This window comes from Erpetoichthys calabaricus, chromosome 9, assembly GCF_900747795.2.
Source record: "Erpetoichthys calabaricus chromosome 9, fErpCal1.3, whole genome shotgun sequence".
Taxonomy (NCBI): domain Eukaryota; kingdom Metazoa; phylum Chordata; class Cladistia; order Polypteriformes; family Polypteridae; genus Erpetoichthys; species Erpetoichthys calabaricus.
In genome coordinates this window covers 4,760,933-4,788,863 of record NC_041402.2, presented here as the reverse complement: position 1 = coordinate 4,788,863, position 27,931 = coordinate 4,760,933, and the positions used below count along the sequence as shown (strand labels likewise).

The 27,931-nt window shown below is 41.1% G+C and overlaps 1 protein-coding gene and 1 long non-coding RNA gene across 4 annotated transcripts in view; both read left to right on the top strand.

Annotated features, from left to right (window-relative positions):
- Window positions 1–27,931, top strand: part of LOC114643693 (collagen alpha-1(V) chain-like) — a 519,467-nt gene that overhangs the window by 293,827 nt on the left and 197,709 nt on the right. For all 3 annotated transcript variants that reach the window (XM_051931584.1, XM_051931585.1, XM_051931583.1), the window contains 5 exons: window positions 1,220–1,273; window positions 4,224–4,277; window positions 10,075–10,128; window positions 13,919–13,972; window positions 25,969–26,022. In XM_051931584.1, the coding sequence (XP_051787544.1) occupies window positions 1,220–1,273; window positions 4,224–4,277; window positions 10,075–10,128; window positions 13,919–13,972; window positions 25,969–26,022 (270 nt within the window). The remainder of the gene's footprint in view (window positions 1–1,219; window positions 1,274–4,223; window positions 4,278–10,074; window positions 10,129–13,918; window positions 13,973–25,968; window positions 26,023–27,931) is intronic.
- On the top strand, window positions 26,691–27,450 carry LOC127529103 (uncharacterized). Its single transcript, XR_007935785.1, has 2 exons — window positions 26,691–26,827; window positions 27,199–27,450. It is a non-coding gene; the product is annotated as an uncharacterized LOC127529103 (long non-coding RNA).

Below are 27,931 nucleotides of genomic sequence, written 5' to 3'. Positions count from 1 at the left end.
TGCAGTCCTGGAATTAGCCAAGTTGCTCTTCTCTGGGTTTTCTCTCGTGCTGCTTTGTCTGTTTTTGTAGCTCAATGACCAGAACTGCACATGATGATTATCCGGGTGAGGTCTCACTGAGGTGTGTTGTACAGTTTAAGCATACCCACCTTTGGCTTGTACCCCACATATCAGGGCGCTATATAATCTAACATTCTCTTAGCCTTCTTAATGACTTCTGTCCTGTGCTGATAGAGACGAGTCCACTGTTTCTCTTTTTCATAAGAAGTACAGGGTGTCCCAAAAGTCACTATACACTTTTTAATAAATCCCTAAAAATGACACAAGAAACTTGCCTTTGACTTCTAGGAAGAAATATTCATTTTCCCACCGCGTCTGACATTTTCTACACTCACTTGCTATTGCGCGTTTCTTTGGTTCTGCCATGTTTGGTCACCCGTAGCAACATTGTCCTTTGGATGCGCTTGTTGGTGAAGACGCTGCCTTGATCGAGTCAGTAGCTCCACCTTGTGTTAAACCTAAGAAGTACAATACAGTTAAGAACAAGTTTCGTGTGTGAGGAGTGGTGGTGGTGGTGCCAGAGAGGAGTGCTTTGGTGTGTTTGTGCTTGGGGGACACGGTGCCTCCTGTGTCCAGTCTGTGTCGGGTCGGGCGCAATATAGCGCCTTTGTTACACTATTTATTGACTTTATTTATGTATCTAGATTGCATAATACCATACATTGCATCAATCTTGTCTTTGCACAATGTCTTGTCTTGTTTGTGTTTTAATTTTAAATATAAATTTTAATTCTATTTTTAATTTATTATTTGCGCGTCATGTTGTTACACGGTGGACCCTGAGCATCGCAATTTCATCTGTCTGTATACTTGTATAAGGTTGAGATGACAATAAAGTTTGCTTTGACTTTGACTTGAATTGGTTCCATTTATGTTCTTTTTCCAATTGGAGCACAGACAGGTAAAGTGACTTGCTCAGGGTCACACAGTGTCACTGGTAGGATCTGAACCCTCAACCTCAGGGTACGAAGTAATAAAAGCTTAACCACCGTGCCACACTGCCTGCCTGATTGAGATGTAAGGACCAAATCTGGCTTGAGTATGGTTGCCAGGATGGTGTCAAAGAACCTGAACTCTTAATTTTAAGAGAACGAAGCAGCTGAAGCTGCATTTTGTTACGGTGGGATTGCTCATTCTTTGCCTGTCTGTGTGTTCACAGGGTCCTCCGGGTGTGCCAGGACAAAAGGGTGAGTCTGGAGACAGCGGCCCCCAGGTGAGTGTCGTATTAGACCCCAAATCTACTTCTTTTGTTTATGTGCTAAGCTTTACTGTCCGTTATTTAAATAGATAGATAGATAGATAGATAGATAGATAGATAGATAGATAGATAGATAGATAGATAGATAGATAGATAGATAGATAGGAAAGGCACTATATAATAGATACATTTTTAATTTCAACAGATAGTGCATCACAGTATTTTAAGTAATTAAATGCATTGCATTTTTCATTCCAACAGATGGTGCTTCACAAACATTAGCATATCTGTTTAGATAGATAGATAGATAGATAGATAGACAGACAGACAGACAGACAGACAGACAGACAGAGATACTTTATTAATCCCAAGGGGAAATTCACCCTAACCCTAATAAAACAACCACATATAATTATAATTTAAGAGTCTATGTACAGAGGTTGGGCGGCACGGTGGCGCAGTGGGTAGCACTGCTGTGTCACAGTTAGGAGACCTGAGGTTCTCTTCCCGGGTCCTCCCTGCATGGAGTTTACATGTTCTCCCTGTGTCTGCGTGGGGTTTCCTCCCACAGTCCAAAGACATGCAGGTTAGGTGCATTGGCGATCCTACATTGTCTCTGGTGTGTGTGTGTGTGTGTGTGCCCTGTGGTTGGCTGGCACCCTGCCCGGGGTTTGTTCCTGCCTTGTGCCCCGTGTTGGCTGGGATTGGCTCCAGCAGACCCCCATGACCCTGAAGTTAGGATATATTGTGTTGAACAATGACTGATTGACTGACTGACTGTACAGAGGTTGCATGTTGTTGTGTTTCAGCCAGAATTTGCTTCTTTTTACTTCTTTTTGTCATTTTTGTTATTTCTAATATAATATTTTTATATGTATGTATTCATTAATTTATCTAAAGTTTATTAATGTTGTGTTTAGTTTCTTTGTATTTTGTGTTGTTCCTCTGTGGTGCTTGTGATGTGTGGGAGGAACCTCGAGAGGCGGGGCCACCCTGATGTCATCACAGAAGCACCGCCCCCTTCCTGCAGTACATATTTGATGCAGAGAGCCGGAATTTCAGTGGTCCATTGACATCTTTTAGAGTGCATTTCTGTTGTACTACTTTTTTAGATCCTTAACAACAACATTTATTTATATAGCACATTTTCATATAAATAATTGACATTTTACTTCTGCTTTTTTTGGTTTTTCGATTTTGTATTGCTCCTTTCTAGGCAAATCCTTTTTTTGCTATTTTTTGTTCTCATTTTGATTTTTACAAATACATATCTTTATTTATTAAGATTTTGTGTTGGGCCTGTCTCCGTGTCAAAGGTTTTCAAAGTTCTTCTCCCTTGCGGAGAGTTTTTTGGTATTTTTGTAAAATTTGAATTTTAAAAGCCAGGCCCCATTTGTGTGTGTGTGTGTGTGTGTAAAAAGTATTCACCCCATAAAAGTTTTATTGATAAACAACTTTGACTCACAGTGGGTTCAATTTGGCTTTTTTTTTTACTCTGATCAATAGATGAAGTCTGTTTAATGTCAAAGTAAAAACAGACCCCTGTAAAGTGTTGTAAATGAATAACAAATATAAAACACCAAATAAATAATGACCCGATTATTCACCCCTTTAATACGACACATCACTGGTATAGCCAGTTGGTTTTAAAAATCCTATCATTAGCTCAATGGAGCACTTTGTATTGTATCTGAAGGTCCAACCTGTGTTGAGTTAGTATGGTGGCCTAACCTACACAGTGAAGACACCAAGCAACTCCACGCAAAGCACAAGTCGGGATTGGAGATGAAAAAATATCCAAGTCACTGAAATTCCAGTTAAAACAATCATGAAGAAATGTAAGTGTGATATAGCAAGCAGATAACAAGTGAGGAAGGCCACGAACAGACCTCTGAGAACTCTGAAGGAGTTACAAGCTACAGTGAATGGAAGGAAGGCCCTGGACCGTCTTGAAGGGAAAATTAATGCAGGAAAATCCTGGAGGAAAACCTGATAGAATCTGCAAGAATCTACACCTTGGGAGAAGACAGCAAGCCCAAGTACTGAGTCAAAACTACACAAAAACAGCTTCAGAACAGCAATGCTAATGTCCTGGAATGGCAGAGTCCGAGTCTTTGTCTGTAATTTCCAACTAAAGAGCCACAAGAGCCGCAGCACCATACATCACTGCAGGTCTACGCCAGCTGTTTCATGGTGGAGGTTAACATTAGGAGTTACTGTGGTTAGCATTCAGTATAAATGGTTATAGATTAGGGTAAAGGAAGGTTACAGAGACGCATTGATGTCATTTACACCTTGAAAGTGCTGGTGTAGAACTGCAGGTGTAGACTTAACTGTGCGGCTCTGCAATTGGAGTCCCCATTATACCTGACAGAGCCGGAGAAGTTTGACAAAGGAGAAGAAAAATGGCAGAGCTCATATAGAGAGAGACCTGTGCACACAACAGACCCAGTGCTATCATGGCTGCCAAAGGTGTATCTACTGAGTAATGAGGGGATGTAATCAGTTATTGTGTGTTTAATATGTTAGACCACTTTAACATGAAAGTCCTTTTATATTGATCAGTGTCGTGAGAAGTCAACCAAATCTATCTATCTATCTATCTATCTATCTATCTATCTATCTATCTATCTATCTATCTATCTATCTATCTATCTATCTATCTATCTATCTATCTATCTATCTATCTATCTATCTATCTATCTATCTATCTATCTATCTATCTATCTATCTATCTATCTATCTATCTATCTATCTATCTATCTATCTATCTATCTATCTATCCTTTCACTTAGCCAATGAGTTTTATTTTAAAAACATAACAGAAACAGAACTCTTTTATTTGAAAACATGACAATTGTATTAATTTGTTTATAGTCACACCCACCATTTATTTTATGTTTTTAGCTTTGTTCTCTGTTTGTGGTTAGATTTGATTCAAACGTGTTTCCTTTTTAAATTCCAGGGTCCCCGTGGTCCCCAAGGCCCTCCAGGTCCTTCAGGAAAATCCGGGCGCAGGGTAAGTTTGCGAATGCTTTTCTTGTTAGTTCTTCGTCCGCGTTGTTGATGAACTTTCTCCATCACCGGTCAAGCTGTTTTCCTTCTGGTCATCTTTTGTTTTATCTGTCCACCTCCACTTTGGCGTCCCTTGCTTTCTCTTCCCCTGCACTTCCATTCTTATCATCTTCTTTTTCCTGTCATTCATTGTCTCTCCTCATCACATGTTCCCACCACTTCAACTTACTTTCTGGTACTTTTTTAGCTGTCTCTCCCAATTTTGCCGTTTCTTTGATTGTCTGATGTCTTATTCTGACCTTTTTGGTACTCCACATATCCATCTCAACGTTCTCATTTTTGCCCCATCTATCTTCTTGGTTCCCCATGCTGTCCATGTCAAAGCTCCATACATCATTGCTAGTCTTACCACTGTCTTAAAAACCTCACCATAATTCTTTGATCACACAATACTCCCAGTTTTTTCCATCCACATTGTACTCTGTGGGTTATCTCTGCATCTAATGTTCCATCTTGGGCTATTACTGATCCTAGATATTTAAATGTCTCCACTCTTTTCAGTATTTCCCCCTGCAGGCTAACTTATGAATCCTAATCATCTTTAATCCTCAAGTATTCCGTCTTCTTTCAATTTATCTTCAACCCTCTTTCTGTTAGATAGATAGATGTGAAAGGCACTATCTATCTATCTATCTATCTATCTATCTATCTATCTATCTATCTATCTATCTATCTATCTATCTATCTATCTATCTATCTATCTATCTATCTATCTATCTATCTATTATATAGTGCCTTTCACATCCATCAATCTATCTATCTATTATATAGTGCCTTTCACATCTATCTATCTATTATATAGTGCCTTTCACATCTATCTATCTATCTATCTATCTATCTATCTATCTATCTATCTATCTATCTATCTATCTATCTATCTAGTGCCTTTCTTATCTATCTATTATATAGTGCCTTTCACATCTATCTATCTATCTATCTATCTATCTATCTATCTATCTATCTATCTATCTATCTATCTAGTGCCTTTCTTATCTATCTATTATATAGTGCCTTTCACATCTATCTATCTATCTATCTATCTATCTATCTATCTATCTATCTATCTATCTATCTATCTATCTATCTATCTATCATATAGTGCCTTTCTTATCTATCTATTATATAGTGCCTTTCATATCTATCTATCTATCTATCTATCTATCTATCTATCTATCTATCTATCTATCTATCTATCTATCTATCTATCTAGTGCCTTTCTTATCTATCTATTATATAGTGCCTTTCACATCTATCTATCTATCTATCTATCTATCTATCTATCTATCTATCTATCTATCTATCTATCTATCTATCTATCTATCTATCTATCTATCTATCTATCTAGTGCTTTTAACATCTATCTTCCATCTTCCTCTCCACTTCCTCCTCCTGTCTGGTGTTACACAACACAATGTCCTCAGTCCAAAGGCTGCACCAGTGGGATGGTCTTTTATCCCCTGAGTCAAGACATGCAAAACCAGATCAAAGATTTAAGGACTTCAATACAAACCCTGGTGCAGACCGTCCTCTAACTAAGATCTTGTCTGTTACCCCGTCACTGCTTTTAGCCCAGACCCTCACTCCCCCATACATACCATGGACAATCCCCACATACTTCTTAGGTCCTCCTTCTCTCTCATGCACCGCCATACCAGACCTCTTGACGTGGCGCTCCATCATAAGCCTTCTCCAAGTCAGTGACCACCACATGCAGACCTTTCTGTGTTTCTTCATGCGTCTCAGTCCGCTGACTCAATGCAAAGACTTGCATCAGCTGTTCCTCTCTATGGCATAAAGCTGTTTCTCCCCTTATGGTGGTCTCGACCCTATATCCTTCTCTCTAGTTAATCCTTTCCCAAATTTTTATTATGTGTGACATCAGCTTTATCCCTCTGTAGTACCCACAATTCTGAATGGTCGCCCTTCTCCTTCTAAATGGGTTCCTCCACTCCTCTGCTCTTCTCTCCTGTTCATGGATCTTCTGCACGAGATCCCACAACACATCTGCTCCATCTTTTCACACTTTTGCTGGTATTTCATTCCGGTCCTGTTACCTTTTCAGTGTCTCCTTTACTTCTTCCCTCCTTATTCTTCTCCATTTTGGACTTCATCTCCAAATCCTGCCCTTTTGATTTTCTTTATTGAGCTGCTCTTCAATGCGTTGATCCTATCCTGCTCACTCAACACCACACCTTGCTTGACTTTTTCTTGTTACGATCTCTTTTCTTTTTGTTTTGTTTATTTTGCCAAACTAAAACTGGTAAAAAATACACCAATGCTAGAAGAAGGTGACCTTAAAGTGCCTTTGGCAGTGAGCTGTTTCCTTTATGAAAGTTTATTGTATCTCTGTAGATTACTAACATCCTCCTTATGGCCGCTGATTCTGGTCGAATCACAATTCTCATCCTTCTTGATCTGAGTGCTGCCTTTGCCACCATTTGTCACACCACTCTTCTCAACAGATGATCTTCGATTGGCATTACCCATACTCCACTAGATTGGTTCAGATCCTACCTCTCAGGCCACACTCACGTCCCAACCCACCGCTGTTACTTCAGGTGGGCTCTGTCCTGGGGCCCCTGCTCTTCATTATTGACCTCCTTCCCCTTTCGTAAATCTAACATTAGCTTCCACTGTTATGCTGATGACCCCCAGCTCTACCTCACTAGTGAACCTACTGCTTCCTTTCCACCCTCCTCGCTTATTGACTGCATAGCAGAAATCAAATCCTGGTTTTCTTCATATTTTCTTAAATATAATAACAAAGTCACAAAACTGAGGTTCTCCTCAAGTCAAGTCAAGTTGGGGAGCACGCACTGGTAACTGCGTGTTGCCGCACCCACTACATGACGAAACAACACGGGATCCTGGTTGGCAACTCCCCAGGCAGACATGCGGTCCAGTCCCACCTTTTGGAAATGACCTTCTATCTGCCATAACCAGGTGTTATGTGGGCGACTCCTTGGCCTGGTCCAGCCACTCGGGTCCCCAACAATGAGGATCTTACGAGCTGGATCACCCTCAGGGGAAACGCACCACATGGCTGTAGTGCCGTATCTGACACTCCCTCACAATGCAGGTCGTGTGCCTCATTCGGGACTCCATGAGCAACACAAAGTCAAACCAACGTTACCCAAGGATTCTCCGAAGAGACACATATGAAGGAGTCCAGTCTTCATCTCAGGTCACTGGATAGCGTCCATATCTCAGAAACAGGGAGCACCAGGACTATAAAGACTTGGACCTTTCATCCTTTTGAAGATATTGGGAGCACCACACACCCCTTTATGACCTCTTGACCCCCCATGCTCTCCCAATCCATCTACTGACTTCATAGGAAGAGTCACCAGAGACGTGAATGTCACTGCTGAGGTCAGTAAACCTCTCGATGACGAGGTCGACAATCTCTCCGCAGACACACACATTGCTGTGCCCAAGAGGCCATTAAAGGTCTGGCTCTTTGGTTTTTATCAGGACCCTCACAATGCAGGTCATGTGCTTCAATCGGGACTCCATGAGCAACACAAAGTCAAACCAAGGATCCTCCAAAGAGACACACATGAAGGAGTCCAGTCTTCGTCTTAGGTCACTGGATAGCGTCCATGTCTCACAACCATATAGCAAGACAGGAAGCACTAGGACTCTAAAGACTTGGACCTTCGTCCTTTTCCAGAGATATCGTGAGCACCACACACCCCTTTCCATAACCCCCCATGCTCTCCCAGTCTGTCTAATGATTTCATAGGAAGAGTCAACACAGACATGAATGTCACTGCTGAGGTCAGTAAACCTCTCAACAAGGTCGACCCTCTCTCTGCAGACAGACACACTGCTGATGGCCATGCCCAAGAGGTCATTAAAGGCCTGGATGTTGGTTTTTATCAGGACACTCGCAAGCCCAGACCCTCACACCCCTCACTCAGTCTCTTGAGCGTCCCGATGAGAACCTCCATTGACTCCGCGAAGATCACAGCATCATCAGCAAAGTCAAGATCCGTGAATCTTTCTTCACCAACAGATGCCCCACAGCCGCTGGACCTCACGACCTTGACCAACACCCTGTCCATGTGATCATTGAACAGAGTAGGAGCAGAACACACCCCTGATGGACCCCAGAATCAACTGGGAAGAACACAGAGGTTCTGTCTCCACTCTGCACAGCACTCCCAGTACCAGTGCACAGGCCGGCCATGATATCCAGCAATCTCGATGGGATCCCGTGAAACCTCAGGATGTCCCACAGGGCAGCTCCATCAACTGAGTCGAATGCTTTACGAAAATCGACAAAGGCTGCAAAGAAACTCTGCCGGTATTCGTGTTTGTGCTCCATGAGAACCCTCAGTGCCAGGATGCGGTTGATGGTAGACTTCTTAGGCGTAAAACCAGACTGTTCCAATCGCTGGTTGGTGAGCAAGTGATCACGGATCCTATTGAGGACCTTACCCGGCACAGAGAGCAGTGTTATTCCCCTGTAGTTGCTGCAATCCAGGTGATCCCCCTTTCCTTTCCAGATAGGGACGACAAGTCCCGTTTTCCAGTCAGTTGGGATGATGCCCATCTCCTAAATGGAAGCAAAGATTGCTTGCAATGCCAGGAGGACAGCCTTACCACCAGCCTGGAGAAGTTCATCCTGGATACCACAGATCCCTGCAGTCTTTTCCCCCCTCAGCTGGTTCACCACCTGTGCCATCTCAGTGAGACTGGGGGGGGTTCATAGCTAACTGGAGGATCAGCCTCAAGGACTGCGGACCCAGAGATATCCAATGTCCTAGCCTGAGAATCAGCTTTGAACAACTGCTCAAATTAGCCAGCCCAGCGGGTCACAACTGCAGTGTCACCCTGACTGCAACTCTCACCATTGGTACAAAATCGACATTATGCAAAACTGATCATTTTTCCTTTTTTATTGATAATTCCTCTGTCTCCCCTTCCCCACAAGTGTCATCCTTGACAGTACTTTATCTTTTCAGTCCCACATCAATAACATCTCCTGGTCTGCTGATTTCCACCTGCATAACATTAATCGTATTCGCCCCTCCATTGTTCCTCGTTCATAGCCTTGTCACTTCTCGTCTCGATTATTTCAATTCCCTTTTCTTTGGTCTTTCTCACAAATCTCTTTATAAGCTTTAGCTGGTCCAGAATTCAGCTGCCCGCCCAGATCATTATTAGGACCCCCTATTCATCATCTCACTCCTGTCTTGCAGCAGCTTCATTGGCTTCCACTTCAGTTCCGCATTCAATTCAAAATTCTTCCCGTTAACTTTTAAGGCTCTCCACACCCTCGCCCCTCCATATCTGTCTGATCTCCTCCCTTACCCTTAGATCCTCTTCCTCCATCCACTTGACTGTCCCCTTCGTCCGTCTTACCACCAGCTCTGGAACTCACTACCATCTGAGCTTAGAAATATTGGATCATTTTCACTTTTCAAATCTAAACTTAAAACTCATTTGTTTAAGACTGCTTTTTCTTTTTGATTACAATTGCTCTGTCTGATTTTAACTTTTATATTTTAGTTTCTTTTATAATGTGTGTTTAATCTATTGTTTGGTGCCCTTTAGTGTTTAGAAAGGCGCCTACAAATAAATAAAAAGTATTATTATTAATGATATTTTTGAACTCCTGCTTGGATATACTCCTTCATCAGGATCCTTCAAGTCATATGCTATACTTGTTTCAATTTATAAAACGTCTGCCTTTGCATGACTTATGAGCCGTGTTATCACATCTCCTCCAACAGGGACGCGCTGGTTCTGATGGTGCCCGAGGAATGCCTGGTCAAACTGGAACAAAGGTAATTGCACTTGTTTCTTTTTCTTACTAATTATTCTGCTGGGAATGTGCTACATCACCTGGTTGGCACACATTTTTGGATTTGAATTCCTACCTGGGGAGTCTGCATGTCTGTTGCCCATGTGGGGTTTACTCTTACATGCCGAAGATGTTCTCGTTAAGTTGATCGGTGACTCCTTCGCTTAGTGTGCCCTGTGATTGACTGGCACCCTGTTTTGGTTTTTTTCCTATTTTTGTGTGTGATGCTGCCGAGACTCTCAAGAGTGAATTTTGACCATAAAATGAAAAAACAGGTTCAAAAAAATGATTGAATATGTGATTAATTGTCAGTTAATGTATGTTTGAGTATGTCCTACCGTGGACTGGCACCCTGTCTGGAACTTCTCTCTGCTGTGACGCTTCTGAGGTAGACTCCAACTAGCTTTATCCTAGTAATGGAATACGGCAGCCCATTGTGAGGGGTCACCAGTGTCTGTGTGTAAGTGTGTGGCACCCCAGCCAGAGTGTTTCCTGCTGTTTGTTCTCTTTGACCCTATAGGGGGCACTGACTCCCTGGAAATACATCCGTGTTACAATTATGATGTCTTAAGTAACCTGAACCTAAATAGATATAAAGAGGCGATATCCCTCTCTTAGTGAAACGGCGATAAGACATCACATAAGAGAAAATAACGAAGCATACGCGGCATAACAGACGAAGAAAGCCAAAGCAAGACTTTCACCAAAGTGGGAGCTCGATGTACACAGGCTGCCATTTTCAACGCTGCGCTGGAAGGATTTTCAGGATTGGATGACATAATCTTCCATCTGTCCATCGGCCAGCCCTGTGCACATGTGTGTGACACTATCTATCTATCTATCTATCTATCTATCTATCTATCTATCTATCTATCTATCTATCTATCTATCTATCTATCTATCTATCTATCATATAGTGCCTTTCACTCTATCTATCTATCTATCTATCTATCTATCTATCTATCTATCTATCTATCTATCTATCTATCTATCTATCTATCTATTATATAGTGCCTTTCACTCTATCTATCTATCTATCTATCTATCTATCTATCTATCTATCTATCTATCTATCTATCTATCTATCTATCTATCTATCTATCTATTATATAGTGCCTTTAACTCTATCTATCTATCTATCTATCTATCTATCTATCTATCTATCTATCTATCTATCTATCTATCTATCTATCTATCTATCTATCATATAGTGCCTTTCACTCTATCTATCTATCTATCTATCTATCTATCTATCTATCTATCTATCTATCTATCTATCTATCTATCTATCTATCTATCTATCTATTATATAGTGCCTTTCACTCTATCTATCTATCTATCTATCTATCTATCTATCTATCTATCTATCTATCTATCATATAGTGCCTTTCACTCTATCTATCTATCTATCTATCTATCTATCTATCTATCTATCTATCTATCTATCTATCTATCTATCATATAGTGCCTTTCACTCTATCTATCTATCTATCTATCTATCTATCTATCTATCTATCTATTATATAGTGCCTTTCACTCTATCTATCTATCTATCTATCTATCTATCTATCTATCTATCTATCTATCTATCTATCTATCATATAGTGCCTTTCACTCTATCTATCTATCTATCTATCTATCTATCTATCTATCTATCTATCTATCTATCTATCTATCTATCTATTATATAGTGCCTTTCTCTCTATCTATCTATCTATCTATCTATCTATCTATCTATCTATCTATCTATCTATCTATCTATCTATCTATCTATCTATCTATCATATAGTGCCTTTCACTCTATCTATCTATCTATCTATCTATCTATCTATCTATCTATCTATCTATCTATCTATCTATCTATCTATCTATCTATCTATCATATAGTGCCTTTCACTCTATCTATCTATCTATCTATCTATCTATCTATCTATCTATCTATCTATCTATCTATCTATCTATCTATCTATTATATAGTGCCTTTCACTCTATCTATCTATCTATCTATCTATCTATCTATCTATCTATCTATCTATCTATCTATCTATCTATCTATCTATCATATAGTGCCTTTCACTCTATCTATCTATCTATCTATCTATCTATCTATCTATCTATCTATCTATCTATCTATCTATTATATAGTGCCTTTCACTCTATCTATCTATCTATCTATCTATCTATCTATCTATCTATCTATCTATCTATCTATCTATCTATCTATCTATCTATCTATCTATCATATAGTGCCTTTCACTCTATCTATCTATCTATCTATCTATCTATCTATCTATCTATCTATCTATCTATCTATCTATCTATCTATCTATCTATCTATCTATCATATAGTGCCTTTCACTCTATCTATCTATCTATCTATCTATCTATCTATCTATCTATCTATCTATCTATCTATCTATCTATTATATAGTGCCTTTCACTCTATCTATCTATCTATCTATCTATCTATCTATCTATCTATCTATCTATCTATCTATCTATCTATCTATCTATCTATCTATCATATAGTGCCTTTCACTCTATCTATCTATCTATCTATCTATCTATCTATCTATCTATCTATCTATCTATCTATCTATCTATCTATCTATCTATCTATTATATAGTGCCTTTAACTCTATCTATCTATCTATCTATCTATCTATCTATCTATCTATCTATCTATCTATCTATCTATCTATCATATAGTGCCTTTCACTCTATCTATCTATCTATCTATCTATCTATCTATCTATCTATCTATCTATCTATCTATCTATCTATCTATCTATCTATCATATAGTGCCTTTCACTCTATCTATCTATCTATCTATCTATCTATCTATCTATCTATCTATCTATCTATCTATCTATCTATCTATCTATCTATCTATCTATCTATCATATAGTGCCTTTCACTCTATCTATCTATCTATCTATCTATCTATCTATCTATCTATCTATCTATCTATCTATCTATCTATCTATCTATCATATAGTGCCTTTCACTCTATCTATCTATCTATCTATCTATCTATCTATCTATCTATCTATCTATCTATCTATCTATCTATCTATCTATCTATCTATCTATCTATCTATCTATCTATCTATCTATCTATCTATCTTGTGCCTTTTTCTTCTTTCATCAGTTGTGTCCTTCAGTCGTTTTCCATTTTGCTTCTGCTCTGCAGTTCCTCCAATCCAATTTTGTGTTGCAGATGTTCCATTGTCTTCCATCCTATAATAATCTCTTCCTTTTTTGTTTGCTTTTATTGATTTAAGTTGGCCATGCTGCCCACCGCGTCTTATTTCTTTAACTTCATCTTTACACATTGTCAGTTTTGCAGGTCATGTCTACCTGTCGGTGGTGTGGTGTTTATTACCGATGTCTCCCACGTGTGGAGGTCTCCTTGTGTTTTTGTTGTTTTCCCTCAGATTTCTTCACTTTTTTTCCTCCTGTTTCCCAGAGAGATGTGTTTTCATTTAATTGGCAGCTTTAATGTGGTTGGGTGTGAATGTGTGGTGTGCGTCCCTCCCAGCGTTTGTTTCCCACTGCCCCCCCCCCCCGCCCCCACCTTTCCATGAATAAGCCAATTCGAAAACACTTTAGAGGATTGATGTTTGTAACCATAACAACGTGTTGAAACAATCAGATTACAACACCCCCTTTAACTTTGACCCCCCCCAAGCCCCCTTTGATATGGATAGTGTGCCAGTCTTATGCCATCCCTAATGATGTTTGTTTTTTGTTTTCTTTTTTTTCTCCACAGGGTGACCGAGGGTTTGATGGTCTTGCTGGTTTGCCTGGTGAAAAGGGCCACAGGGTAAGGGTCTCAGTCTTCCTATTTCTGCCTATTGAGTAGAGCTGAGCTGCCATGACATGACAGTTTTGTCACTGCGTGTGGTCAGTGTTTCTTGCTTTATATTTTATAATGGAGTTAATCAAAAACAGGAGCACACAGTATTGAGGTTCAAGCTGTTTATTCATTCTGCTACAATGAGAACACGAGGTACCTGAAAAGTCAAACGTTGAAGGCAAGCCCTGGAAGTAAACTCGGGTTTTATTTGACTGAATTGATTAGCATTACCAGAACCTGTTTGGACGTCAAGTCTTTTTGGATACAGAGTGTGTCCTGCCATCCACTGGCACCTCGTCTGATGTTGTTTACCCCCATAAGAATTCATTGGTGATTAAATTTGGCCCGTGTGAGTGCTGTATGGGCTCGTTGATATCTCACGCTCAGAACGCGTATGCGCACACATCATGGCTACTGAGCTGGGGCCTCATGTATAAACGTTTCCACGCTCAAATCGCGATGTATAAAACCTAAACTTGGCGTAAAGCCACGCACATTTCCACGGTACCTCATTCCCTGGCGTACGCAATTTCTCCGCTCGGTTTTGCAGACTGGTGGCACCCAGCGTCAAAGCAGTGCTACTGTTCCTGTGTGGTTACCCTTTCTTTCTTAGACTCACATTCCCTACGCGGCTTTATAAGTACACTGAAACTAACTGCATATTGTTTATTAGTGTAATGCATCTGATTGTAATTAATCTGCAGCAATATAATGGTCCAGGGAATAGCCATAGTATTGCAAATACCAGAACTGCTTTAGTGTTGTTACTTTCACTGCATCTTCTTCTTCTTTCAGCTGCTCCCGTTAAGGGTTGCCACAGCAGATCATCTTTTTCCATATTACTCTCACTGCACCACAGTGAGGGAGGCCAAAGTGGAGGTGGATCCATCCATCCATCCATTATCCAACCCGCTATATCCTAACTTACAGGGTCAGTGGGGTCTGCTGGAGCCAATCCCAGCCAACACAGGGCTCAAGGCAGGAAACAAACCCCAGGCAGGGCACACACACGGGACAATTTAGGACCACCAATGCACCTAACCTGCATGTCTTTGGACTGTAGGGGGAAACCGGGGGAAACCCACGCAGACACGGAGAGAACATGCAAATTCCAAGCAGGGAGGACCCGGGAAGCGAACCCGGGTCTCCTAACTGCGAGGCAGCAGCGCTACCACTGCACCATCGTGCTGCCCGCTTGTTATTTCCATCCATCCATTATCCAACCCGCTCTATCCTAACTACAGGGTCACAGGGGTCTGCTGGAGCCAATCCAAGCCAACACAGGGCGCAAGGCATGAACAAATCCCCAGGCAGGGCGCCAGCCCACCGCACGGCACACACACACCAAGCACACACTAGGGGCAATTTAGGATCATCAATGCATCTAACCTGCATGTCTTTGGACTGTGGGAGGAAACCCACGCAGACACGGGAAGAACATGCAAACTACCCGCAGAAAGCAAACGCGGGTCTCCTAACTGCGAGGCAGCAGCGCTACCCACTGCGCCACCGTGCCGCCCAGGCAGGACTAAGAAAATCTAAACCAAAGAAAAAACAAATTTAAATAGAAAATTCAAGTATTAAATATGAAACGAAGTAAAAACACTCGAACAAAAATGGTAAAATGGGGGGGTCTCGGATACCCCCAACTACTTTGTGCTACTGTAGCACTTATTTGCACTAAGCTATTGAGAAGCGGATTTCGTCACATTTTTCAAGACAACACAAAAATGAAAAGTCAGAAAATTTCATGGCCGTCGTATTACCTTGAAAGGGAAAGAATTTGAAAATCTGCGACTGGGGGTCTTGGAGACCCCCTCATTCATGGATTAGGGTTAAAGAATGCGATGTCCATCCATCCATTATCCAACCCGCTGAATCCTAACTACAGGGTCACAGGGGTCTGCTGGAGCCAATCCCAGCCAACACAGGGTGCAAGGCATGAACAAATCTCAGGGCAGGGCGCCAGCCCACTGCAGGGCACACACACACACCAAGCACACACTAGGGTCAATTTAGAATCGCCAATGCACCTAACCTGCATGTCTTTGGACTGTGGGAGGAAGCCCACGCAGACACGGGGAGAACATGCAAACTCCACGCAGAAAGCAAACCCGGGTCTCCTAACTGCAAGGCAGCAGCGCTACCCACTGCGCCACCGTGCCGCCCAGGCAGGACTAAGAAAGTCTAAACCAAAGAAAATACAAATTTAAATAGGAAAATTCAAATCCATCCATCCACCCATTATCCAACCCGCTGAATCCGAACACAGGATCACGGGGGTCTGCTGGAGCCAATCCCAGCCAACACAGGGCACAAGGCAGGAACCAATCCTGGGCAGGGTGCCAACCCACCGCAGAGAAAATTCAAATATTAAATATAAAACGAAGTAAAAACGCTCGTACAAAAATGGTAAAGTGGGGGAGGGGGGGTGTCTCGGATACCCCCAACTTCGTTGTGCTACTGTAGCTCTTATTTGCACTAAGCTATTGAGAAGCGGATTTCGTCACATTTTTCAAGACAACGCAAAAATGAAAAGTCAGAAAATTTCATGGCCGTCGTATTACCTTGAAAGGGAAAGAATTTGAAAATCTGCGACTGGGGGTCTTGGAGACCCCCTCATTCATGGATTAGGGTTAAAGAATGCGATGTCCATCCATCCATTATCCAACCCGCTGAATCCTAACTACAGGGTCACGGGGGTCTGCTGAAGCCAATCCCAGCCAACACAGGGCGCAAGGCTGGAACCAATCCTGGGCAGGGTGCCAACCCACCGCAGAGAATGTGATGTTACAACGAGTAATTGTTCAAATGCTGGGGGGTCCCCTACTGGCTCCTATGTTGAACTGCAACACAAAGGCCTTTGTTGTTTTGTTTTGAGCGTTCCACTCCTTGAATCACTTTGACTGAAAGTGCTCACGTGTCAGTGTCTGCATTATACGAGGATTGGAACGATTTCAACATGTCATGGTTTGTCCAGTATTTTGGAATAACACATGAAATGTAATAAATAAATACTTTTAAAATTACTAATCCAGCTGCCTTCAAAGCTCCTCCTGCGGTAACCGTCCAATAAAATGGTAACAGTGCCATCTATGGGTTGCTCTCTTGAAAGGTTTCACTGCATGGTAATGTCACTTCCCTTCCTGTGATGTCCCATGTCTTGGTGACGGTGGCACTGCTCTGTGCTTTGGACTTCTACAGTATGGATCCTGGAAAATTAAGTCACAGTCACTGACTGCCCCCCCTTCCCCTCCACCCCCCAGTTTGTCTAACGGCCAACTACACGAGTGCAGAACAGAAAGTGAGAGGAGGCGTCCAGCTGCTATGTCACCGGTGGATCCCCTGGTTGCACTTTATAGGCACAAGTGGCGTTTCGTTTTTTGTTTTCTTTTACTGCCTTGGCAAACAAGCCCAGATGATGCCTCCCTCAACCTTTTTATAACTTAATTAGCCGCCTCATACCTTGACAGTGCCTTGGTGTTAGCGTGCACATCTGTGCGTAATTATTTCCCATCTGTCTCGACATTTTGAGCCCATTTAGACCTTTGAGGAGACCATCGGACTTCATTGTAATACAAGCAAAGGAGAGTTTATTGTCCTGGACTTCCTTAGAGCGGATCTCTGGGACGGTGTAATATTGTTTAATCAGATTGCCATCTTCTGACCCATTTAAGGGTAGCGCTTTGAAAAGAAAAGGAGCGCTTCCTGCCCCCCTGCAGTCTCAGACTGGGACACCCCCTTGTGACGTTCTCTTTCAATAAAACGGACATCTTTGGGGTCTGTTGAGAGGGTAGCACTTTGTAAAGGTAATGAGAGCTTACTGCCCCCTTTAAGAGATTCGATGGTATTGGTTATGACTATTGGTGTCGTCAAACCCAATTAGGGATAATGAAAAAGGACGTTTTCTGTCCCCTGAAATGAAAAGAGGGTTAACTGCCCCCTACTGCCAGAGAGCCTAACCCTATCAAGATTGATAGATAGATAGATAGATAGATAGATAGATAGATAGATAGATAGATAGATAGATAGAATTTGGTACAGTAGGCAGGATTAGATAGATAGATAGATAGATAGACAGACAGATAGATAGATAGATACCTCGTACTTTATTAATCCCAAGGGGAAATTCACAATTTGGGCAGATTGGGCAATATTGGTAATAATAATAATTCTTTACATTTATATAGCGCTTTTCTCACTACTCAAAGCACTCAGCAATTGCAAAGCAGCTGGTGTCCATCACACAATATCTGAAAATAAAGAAAGATGAACGTCTCAGGAATGTCAACCTGCTCAGGTCCACAAAAATTTGCTCTTAAAGAAGAGAAAATCCTCAATTTCGGACATGTCTGCTAATGCACCATGAGAGCAGCAACAAGAAATGGAATTAAAGAACGAGTTTAATTAACGACAAGACTCGGCGCCTGATTAAGCAACTGGTTGGAATGAAATTGCTTGGAGTTCGAGGCCCTGACTCAGTTGATCTTCTGCTGGCTCACTCACTTCACGTTTTGGGTCCCATTTAAGGAAAGAAATGAAGCAACTCAGAGGAACGATGAGGAAATTCAGGAGAACAAATCTTAAAAAAGCAATTCAATTAAAATGAATTTACAAGACGTTAATTAGCAGTACAAGCAGGGCACTCATTAAAAAAAGGGTTATAATAATAATAATTCTTTGCATTTATATAACGCTTTTCTCACTACTCAAAGTACTTAGCAATTTCAGGTTAAGGGCCCAACAGAGCAGAGTCCCTATTGGCATTTATGGGATTCAAACTGGCAGTGCGTATCCCTAACCTCAGAGCCACCAAGTCAGCAGCCCTGGACCCTTTAAAGCCGGGGTCCCCAGCTCCGGTCCTGGAGGGCCGCAGGGTCTGCAGGTTTTCATTCTAACCCTTTTCTTAATTAGTGATCTGTTTTTGCTGCAAATTAACTTCTTTTGAATTAATTTTAATGAACTTGGTTTTTAAGAAATGTTTCCCTGAATTTCTTCATCGTTCCTCTGCTTCATTTCTTTCGTTAAATGGCACCACAAACAGAAATGAAATGTGAAGTGAGGGAGCCAACAGAAGACCCACTAAGTCAGGACCTCAAACTCCAACCAATTTCATTCCAACCAGTCTCTTAATCAGGTGCTGAGTCTCGTTCTTTAATTCCGTGGCTTGTCGCTGCTCTCATTGTGCAATAGCAGACATGTCCGAAATTGTGGATTTTTCTCTTTTCTAAGAGCACAATGTTAAAATGTTTTGGGGACCTGAGCAGATAGACATCATCGTTCTTTATTTTCAGATATTGTGTGATAGAAATCAGTTGTTTTGGCTCATTTTGTATCTCATTATTGTTTGGCTGCTAATTAAGGAAAAACAAAACAATTGAGGGGTCTGAGTCTTTCAGAGCAAGTCAATTAAAAGGAATGTAAAAGGAGTTAATGAGCAGCAAAAACAGATCACTCATTCAGAAAAGGGTTAGAATGAAAACCGGCAGCCACGGTGGTCCTCCAGGATCGGACTTGGCGACCCCTGATCTAAGATAAAGAAAAAAAGAGTTTGCTGCCCCCTACTGTCACATAATTTGTAATAGCGAGGAGACCTGCAAACATTCACTTCAGAACAGGTCATCCACTTGAAACTGTGCGCGTTTGGGCCCCGCCAGTACTTGGATGGGAGACCATCCAGTAGAAGTTTGAGTTGCTCCTGGCAGGGGTGTTGGTGAGGCCAGCAGGGGGCGCATACCCTGTGGTCTGAGTGTGGATCCCAATGCCCCAGTGCTATAGAAATGGCACCGTCCTTCACAAGAGATGCTAAATCGAGGTCCTGACTCTCTGTGGTCATGAAAGAGCCCTGTGCAAAAAAAAAAAAAGCAGAGTGTATCCCAATGCCCACCACAGCTTAATCTTTCCGGGACCCCCTTAATCATCCCCTGTCTCTAATTGGCTCACTGTCTCTCACCACATCAGTGCTAATGTGAGGTGAGTGTACTGTCGCAAAAAATGTCTGCCGTCACATCATCCAGGTGGTGGTCGCACTGCTTTAAGTAGTGCAGGGGTCTCTAACTCCGGTGCTGGTGGGCCGCAGTGGCTGCAGGTTTTCATTCTAACCTTTTTCCAAAGCACTGACCAGTTTTCACTGCTAATTAACTTCATTTCCCTTCATTTTAATGACCATGTTCCCTGTTTTTAAGACATCAGATTGATTCTTTACTTCATTAAATGGCAGCCAAACAGAAACATAGATAACATGAATCATAGATAGATAGATAGATAGATAGATAGATAGATAGATAGATAGATAGATAGCGTAGTTGGCAGGATTAGATAGATAGATAGATAGATAGATAGATAGATAGATAGATAGATAGATAGAGTGCCACTGCGGGGCACAAAAACAGACACACAAGGGACAATTTAGGACCACCAGTGCACCTAACCTGCATGTCTTTGGGCTGTGGGAGGAAACCCATGCCAACATGGGGAGAGCATGTGACCCTGGGTCTCCTAACTGCGAGGCAGCAACGCTACCCACTGCGCCACCGTGCCGCCCCTTTCGTTATTGAGTGGCTGTTAATTAAGGCAAAAGGAAGCAATTCAGGGGTCTGAGTCAAGTTAATTAAAATGAAGGCAAAAGAAGCTAATCATCAGCAAAACTGGTCACTGATATGGAAGATGGTTAGAACGAAAACCGGCAGCCACTGCGGCCCTCCAGGACCGGAGTTGGACACCCCTTGAAGTAGTGGGAAAGCGCTATATAAATTTAAATTATTATTATTATTTTTACTGTGGTGGGTTGGCACCCTGCCCGGGATTGGTTCCTGCCTTGTGCCCTGTGTTGGCTGGGATTGGCTCCAGCAGACCCCCGTGACCCTGTGTTCGGATTCAGCGGGTTGGAAAATGGATGGATGGATGGATTATTATTTTTATTGTTCAACAAAATTATTAGCTCCTGCCTCCTTCTCCTTCTAGACTAATATTTTTTCAGTCAGTCAGTCAGTCATTTCCCAACCCGCTATATCCTAACATAGGGTCACGGGGGTCTGCTGGAGCCAATCCCAGCCAGTACAGGGTGCAAGGCAGGAACAAACCCCGGGCCAGCACACACCAAGCACAATTTATGACTGTGGGAGGAATACGGGGACAACATGCAGACTCGACGCAGGGAGGACCCGGGAAGCGAACCCAGGTCTCCTTACTGCGCTACCCACTGCGCCACCGTGCCGCCCAACATTTTTTTCAGCAAAACTGACATTCTCAGAGCCATTTTGAAAACCGTGCCCTCTAATAGGAAAGAGAGTTAGTGCCCCCCCCTACTGCCTTGGAACGCAACTCCTTTGAGGCCAGTTGGTTATCATTCCAGAATTTTTTGAGCATAGGATACACGAATGAGAATGAAAAAGAGTCTTTACTGCCCCCTCTAATGATCAGAAAGTTTAAGAAGAAAAATAGAGTTTACTGCCCCCTACTGCCTTAGAGCTTAACTCCTCTCAACTTTGTGTAATATTACTCAACAAAATCAGTAGCCTTGGACATATTGAAGTACACTTTTGTAAAGAAAAGGAGAGAATGTACTGCCCTCTATTGTCTGAAAGTGGAACTCACTCAACAAAACTAAAACCCCTGTGCTTGCTTAAGAATAGTGGCCCCTAAAGAAAAAGTGTACTGCCCCCTGCTGCCTCACAGAGGAAATCTCTCAAGGAGGTATAATATTCTTCTAGAAAGTGTAAGGCTTTGGACCCATTTATGGATAGTGGTTTGAAAAGAAAAAAAAGGAGTTTACTGCCCCCTACTGACTAGAAGGTGGAACGCCACCTTGAATGTGTACCATTGCTCTAAAATGTAGTCAGTCAGTCATTATCCAACCTGCTATATCCTAACAGAGGGTCATGGGGGTCTGCTGGAGCCAATCCCAGCCAGCACAAGGCAGGAACAAATCCCGGGCAGGGCGCCAGCCCACCACAGAGCACGCACACACACACACACACACACACACACACACACACACACACACACACTAGTGACAATTTAGGATTGCCAGTGCACCTAACCTGCATTTCTTTAGACTGTGGGAAGAAACCGGAGCACCCAGACATGGGGAGAACATGCAAACTCCTCACAGGGAGGACTCAGGAAGTGAACCAACCTTACTGCGAGGCAGCAGCGCCACCACTGCGCCACCATGCCGCCTCCAAAATATAGTGCTTTGTAAAAAGGAAACTAGAAATTTATCTGCCCCCTACTGCCTCAGAGTGGAACATCATTCTGTAAAACTGATAGCCTCAGGCCCTTTTGAAAATAGTGCTCTGTAACAGGGAAAAGACTGTGCTGCCCCCTACTGCCTCACTGTGGTAGCCTCAGACCCATTTAAGAATAATGCCCTATTAATGAAAAAGAACGTTTACTGCCCCATATAATGATAGGGAAGTTTGAAAAGAAAAAAAATAAGAGTTGCTGGAGCGTAACTTCCCTCAAGATTGTGAAACATTATTCAACAAAATCCATAACCTTAGACGCATTTAAACATAGCCAGTCAGTCAGTCATTTTCCAACCCGCTATATCCAAACTACAGGGTCACAGGGGTCTGCTGGAGCCAATCCCAGCCAGCGCAGGGCACAAGGCAGGAACAAATCCCCGGGCAGGGTGCCATCCCACCACAGATTTAAACATAGTGCTTTACAATAAAAAAAAAAAAGTAGAGCGTTCTGCCCCCTACTGCCTCAGAGTGGAACTCATGGACTGGGTAGGTTCATGCCCATTTTAAATAGTGCCCTCTACTGAGTAAGAGAGTGTACTGCCCTCTGCTGCCTCAGAGCAGACACTCCTTTGAGATATTGTTCAAGAATAAAAATAACAAAATATAAAATTAATAAAAATAAATAAATAATAAATGAATAATAATTTATCCATCCATCCATCCATTTTCCAACCTGCTGAATCCGAACACAGGGTCACGGGGGTCTGCTGGAGCCAATCCCAGCCAACACAGGGCACAAGGCAGGAATCAATCCCGGGCAGGGTGCCAACCCACCGCAGATAATAATTTATTAATGAATAAAAATGGAGCCTTATAATGAAAAAAGAGATTTTATGTACCCCCTATACTGAAAAGTAAGTTTTAAAAAAAGAGCTATATAAACGTAAAGAATTATTATTATTATTTGTGAATTTCCCCTTGGGATTAATAAAGTATCTATCTATCTATCTATCTATCTATCTATCTATCTATCTATCTATCTATCTATCTATCTATCTATCTATCTATTATTAAAAGTCTTTACTGTCCCCTACTGTCCCCTCTTGATCTCTGTAAAGAAAAGGTAGAGCTTACTGCCCCCTACTGCCTCAGAGTGGAACTCATGGACTGGGTTTGTTCATGCCCATTTAAAATAGTGCCCTCTACTGAGTAAGAGAGTGTACTGCCCTCTGCTGACTCAGAGCAGAAACTCCTTTGAGATATTGCTCAAAAATAAAAATAATACAAATAAAATATAAAATTAAATAAAAATAATAACTTATTAATGAATAAAAAATATTTTATTAATGAATAAAAATGGAGCTTTATAATGAAAAAAGAGATTTTATGTACCACCTATACTGAAAAGTAAGTTTTTAAAAAAGCGCTACATAAATGTAAATAATAATAATTATTATTATTAAAAGTCTTTACTGCCCCCTACTGTCCCTTCTAGATCTCTGTAAAGAAAAGGTAGAGCTTACTGCCCCCTTCTGCCTCAGAGTGGAACTCATGGACTGGGTTTGTTCATGCCCATTTAAAATAGTGCCCTCTACTGAGTAAGAGAGTGTACTGCTCTCTGCTGCCTAAGAGCACACACTCCTTTGAGATATTGCTCAAGAATAAAAATAATAAAAATAAAATATAAAATTAATAAAAATAAATAAATAATAAATGAATAATAATTTATTAATGAATAAAAATGGAGCCTTATAATGAAAAAGATTTTATGTACCCCCTATACTGAAAAGTAAGTTTTAAAAAAAGCACTATATAAATGTAAATAATAATTATTATTATTATTATTAAAAGTCTTTACTGCCCCCTACTGTCCCTTCTTGATCTCTGTAAAGAAAAGGTAGAGCTCACTGCCCCCTACTGCCTCAGAGTGGAACTCATGGACTGGGTAGGTTCATGCCCATATAAAATAGTGCCCTCTACTGAGTAAGAGAGTGTACTGCTCTCTGCTGACTTAGAGCACACACTCCTTTGAGATATTGCTCAAGAATAAAAATAATACAAATAAATAATTTATTAATGAATAAAAAATATTTTATTAATGAATAAAAATGGAGCCTTATAATGAAAAAAGAGACTTTATGTACCCCCTATACTGAAAAGTAAGTTTAAAAAGTCTTTACTGCCCCCTACTGTCTCACAGTGGAACTCATGGACTGGGTAGGTTCATGCCCATTTAAAATAGTGCCCTCTACTGAGTAAGAGAGTGTACTGCCCTCTGCTGACTCAGAGCAGAAACTCCTTTGAGATATTGTTCAAGAATAAAAATAATACAAATAAATAAATAAAAAAAAAAACAAATAAATATAAAAAATATTTTATTAAGAATAAAAATGGAGCCTTATAATGAAAAAAGAGATTTTATGTACCCCCTATACTGAAAAGCCAGTTTGAAAAGTCTTTACTGCCCCCTACTGTCCCCTCAAGATCTCTGTAAAGAAAAGGTAGAGCTTACTGCCTCATAATGGCACTTCTTCTAGTCTGTGTAGCAAAGTTAATATCCTCACACTCATCTAAAATAGTGACCTCCAATGAGAAACAGAGTGTGCTGCCCCCTACTGCTTCAGAATGGAACTCCTTTGAGATTGCATGATACTGTTCAAGAATATCAGTATGAAAGTAGTGCCCTATAATAAAAAGGAGAGTTTATTCCCCACATCATAATGAAAAAGGGAACTGACAGCCCCTTAAGGTGGAAAAAATAGTTAATTGTCCCCTACTGCCACACCGTGTACCCAACAAAAGAAGATTGTGTAATGTTGTTCAACAACATCAGTAGCCCTGGACCCGTTTGCACCTTTTAAAGAAAGAGGAAGGTTGCTCAAAATGTATCTCCTTCTAAACTCTGTGAAATTGTTCATCAAATTTCATAACCTCAGTTCCATTTAAAAATTGTGCTGAGTACTGAGGGTGAACTCCTTTACGACTGGTTAATATTCTTTAAGAGCATTGATAACCTTAGACCCGTGTAAGAACAGTGCCCAGTAATGAAGTACTGAGCATAACTGTGCCAAAGCCCCCCCCATAATAAAAAAGAGAGTTTACCGCCCGTTGCCTGCCCCCTTCAAGATTGAGCGAGCTGAAATCCCCCGAACCACTTAAGGACAGAGCTCTCTAATGAAAAGAAGAGCATACTGCCCCCTGCTGCCTCAGAGCAGAACTCCCTTGATTTCATGTCATATTTTTTTTCATTTAAGGATTACACTTTGCAAAGAAAAAGAAAAAGTGCTGCCCCCTGCTGCCTCAGAGTGGAACTCCTTTATAACTGCTTAGAATTCTTTAATAGAATTGGTGGCCTCAGGCCTATTTGAGGATGGCGGTCTCCTACCCATAAGTATCTCCCGTCCCGTGCCCCAAGTAATTTGTTGAGCTACTGCTCAGTGTGCCGTGCATATGGCAATGATTATGAGGGAACTGAGATCCATATATTCAAAATTGCAAAAAACAATAATAATAATATGGTTGATGGGACCTCGAAGCAGAAAATCACTGGAAGCCAAAACGGCTCGAGGCATTAGAGACTTGTTTGAAATGCTGCAGCGGCCCTGCCTCGCTCAGCCAGATGTTGTTGATATTGTGGTAATATTGTTATAACAGAAAAACATGGCTGCGTAATATTTCAAAATCCTGGCATGGTGTTTCTGAACTGTTCTTCTGCGTCCAACTGGGACGGCAATGTGTTTTACATGCGCTGATCACTGTTTCGTCTTGTTGCAGGGTGAATCAGGCCCACCCGGCCCACCCGGGCCTCCAGGAGACGACGGAGAACGGGTTTGTGCATTTCTTTTACTGTTAACCCTTCAGTGGGTGGCTGCAGTGGTACACAGTAGCGTGGCAGCATCACTCAGGCTAGGAGGGGCACATGGGAGAGTGAAGGCTCTGTCATCACAGAAGAGCAGTAGGACAGCAGTCAGGTGGCAGAAAGAAAAGTATTATGGGATGGTTGAAGGGGTAACCAGGAGTCACAGAACCCAAGGTTCAAATAGTCAGTTATTATGGGATAGGAACATGAAGACCATGTCTTGTATTAAAGAAAGTATAATGTAGAAAATTGTTATGGGATGGCAAGGTGGGCACCAGATCTCATATAAAAAAAAATGGAAACTTGTAAAAATATTATGGGATGGCTAAGGGGTAATTAGGAGCCACAGAACCAAAGGTTCTAATAGGCAGTTATTATGGGATAGCAAAATGATGACAATGTCTTGTACCAAAAAGTGAATAATGTTCAAAATTATTATGGGATGGCAAGGTGGGCACCAGATCTCATATTAAAAAATAAATAAACATTTTAAAATATTATGGGATGGCTTAGGGATAACCTGGAACCAGATGTTTTAATAGTCAGTTATTATGGGATAGTAAAGTGTGACCATGTCTTGTATAAAAGAGTGAATAATGTTCACAATTATTATGGGATGGCAAGGTGGGCACCAGACCTCATATAAAAATAAAATGGAAACTTGTAAAAATATTATGGGATGGCTAAGGGGTAACTAGGAGCCACAGAACCAAAGGTTCTAATAGTCAGAATTATTATGGGATAACAAAGTGTGACCATTTCTTGTATAAAAAAGTGAATAATGTTCAAAATTGTTATGGGATGGCAAGGTGGGCACTGGATCTCATATATAAAAAAAAATGGAAACTTGTAAAAGTATTATGGGATGGCTAAGGGGTAATTAGGAGCCACAGAACCAAAGGTTCTAATAGTCAGTTATTATGGGATAGCAAAATGATGACAATGTCTTGTACCAAAAAGTGAATAATGTTCAAAATTATTATGGGATGGCAAGGTGGGCACCGGATCTCATATATAAAAAAAAAATGGAAACTTGTAAAAGTATTATGGGATGGCTAAGGTGTAACTAGGAGCCACAGAACCAAAGGTTCTAGTAGTCTGAATTATTATGGGATAGCAAAGTGTGACCATGTCTTGTATAAAAGAGTGAATAATGTTCACAATTATTATGGGATGGCAAGGTGGGCACCAGATCTTATATAAAAATAAAATGGAAACTTGTAAAAGTATTATGGGATGGCTAAGGGGTAACTAGGAGCCACAGAACCAAAGGTTCTAGTAGTCAGAATTATTATGGGATAGCAAAGTGTGACCATGTCTTGTATAAAAGAGTGAATAATGTTCACAATTATTATGGGATGGCAAGGTGGGCACCAGACCTCATATAAAAATAAAATGGAAACTTGTAAAAATATTATGGGATGGCTAAGGGGTAACTAGGAGCCACAGAACCAAAGGTTCTAATGGTCAGAATTATTATGGGATAACAAAGTGTGACCATTTCTTGTATAAAAAAGTGAATAATGTTCAAAATTGTTATGGGATGGCAAGGTGGGCACCAGATCTCGTATAAAAAAATAAACATTTTAAATATTATGGGATGGCTTAGGGATCACCTGGAACCAAAGGTTCTAATAGTCAGTTATTATGGGATAGCAAAGTGATGACAATGTCTTGTATAAGAAAGTGAATAATGTTCAAAATTGTTATGGAATGGCAAGGTGGGCACCAGATCTCATATATTAAAAAAAAAGGAAACTTGTAAAAGTATTATGGGATGGCTAAGGTGTAACTAGGAGCCACAGAACCAAAGGTTCTAATTATCAGTTATTATGGAATGCCAAAGTGTAACCAAGTCTTGTATAAGAAAGTGAATAA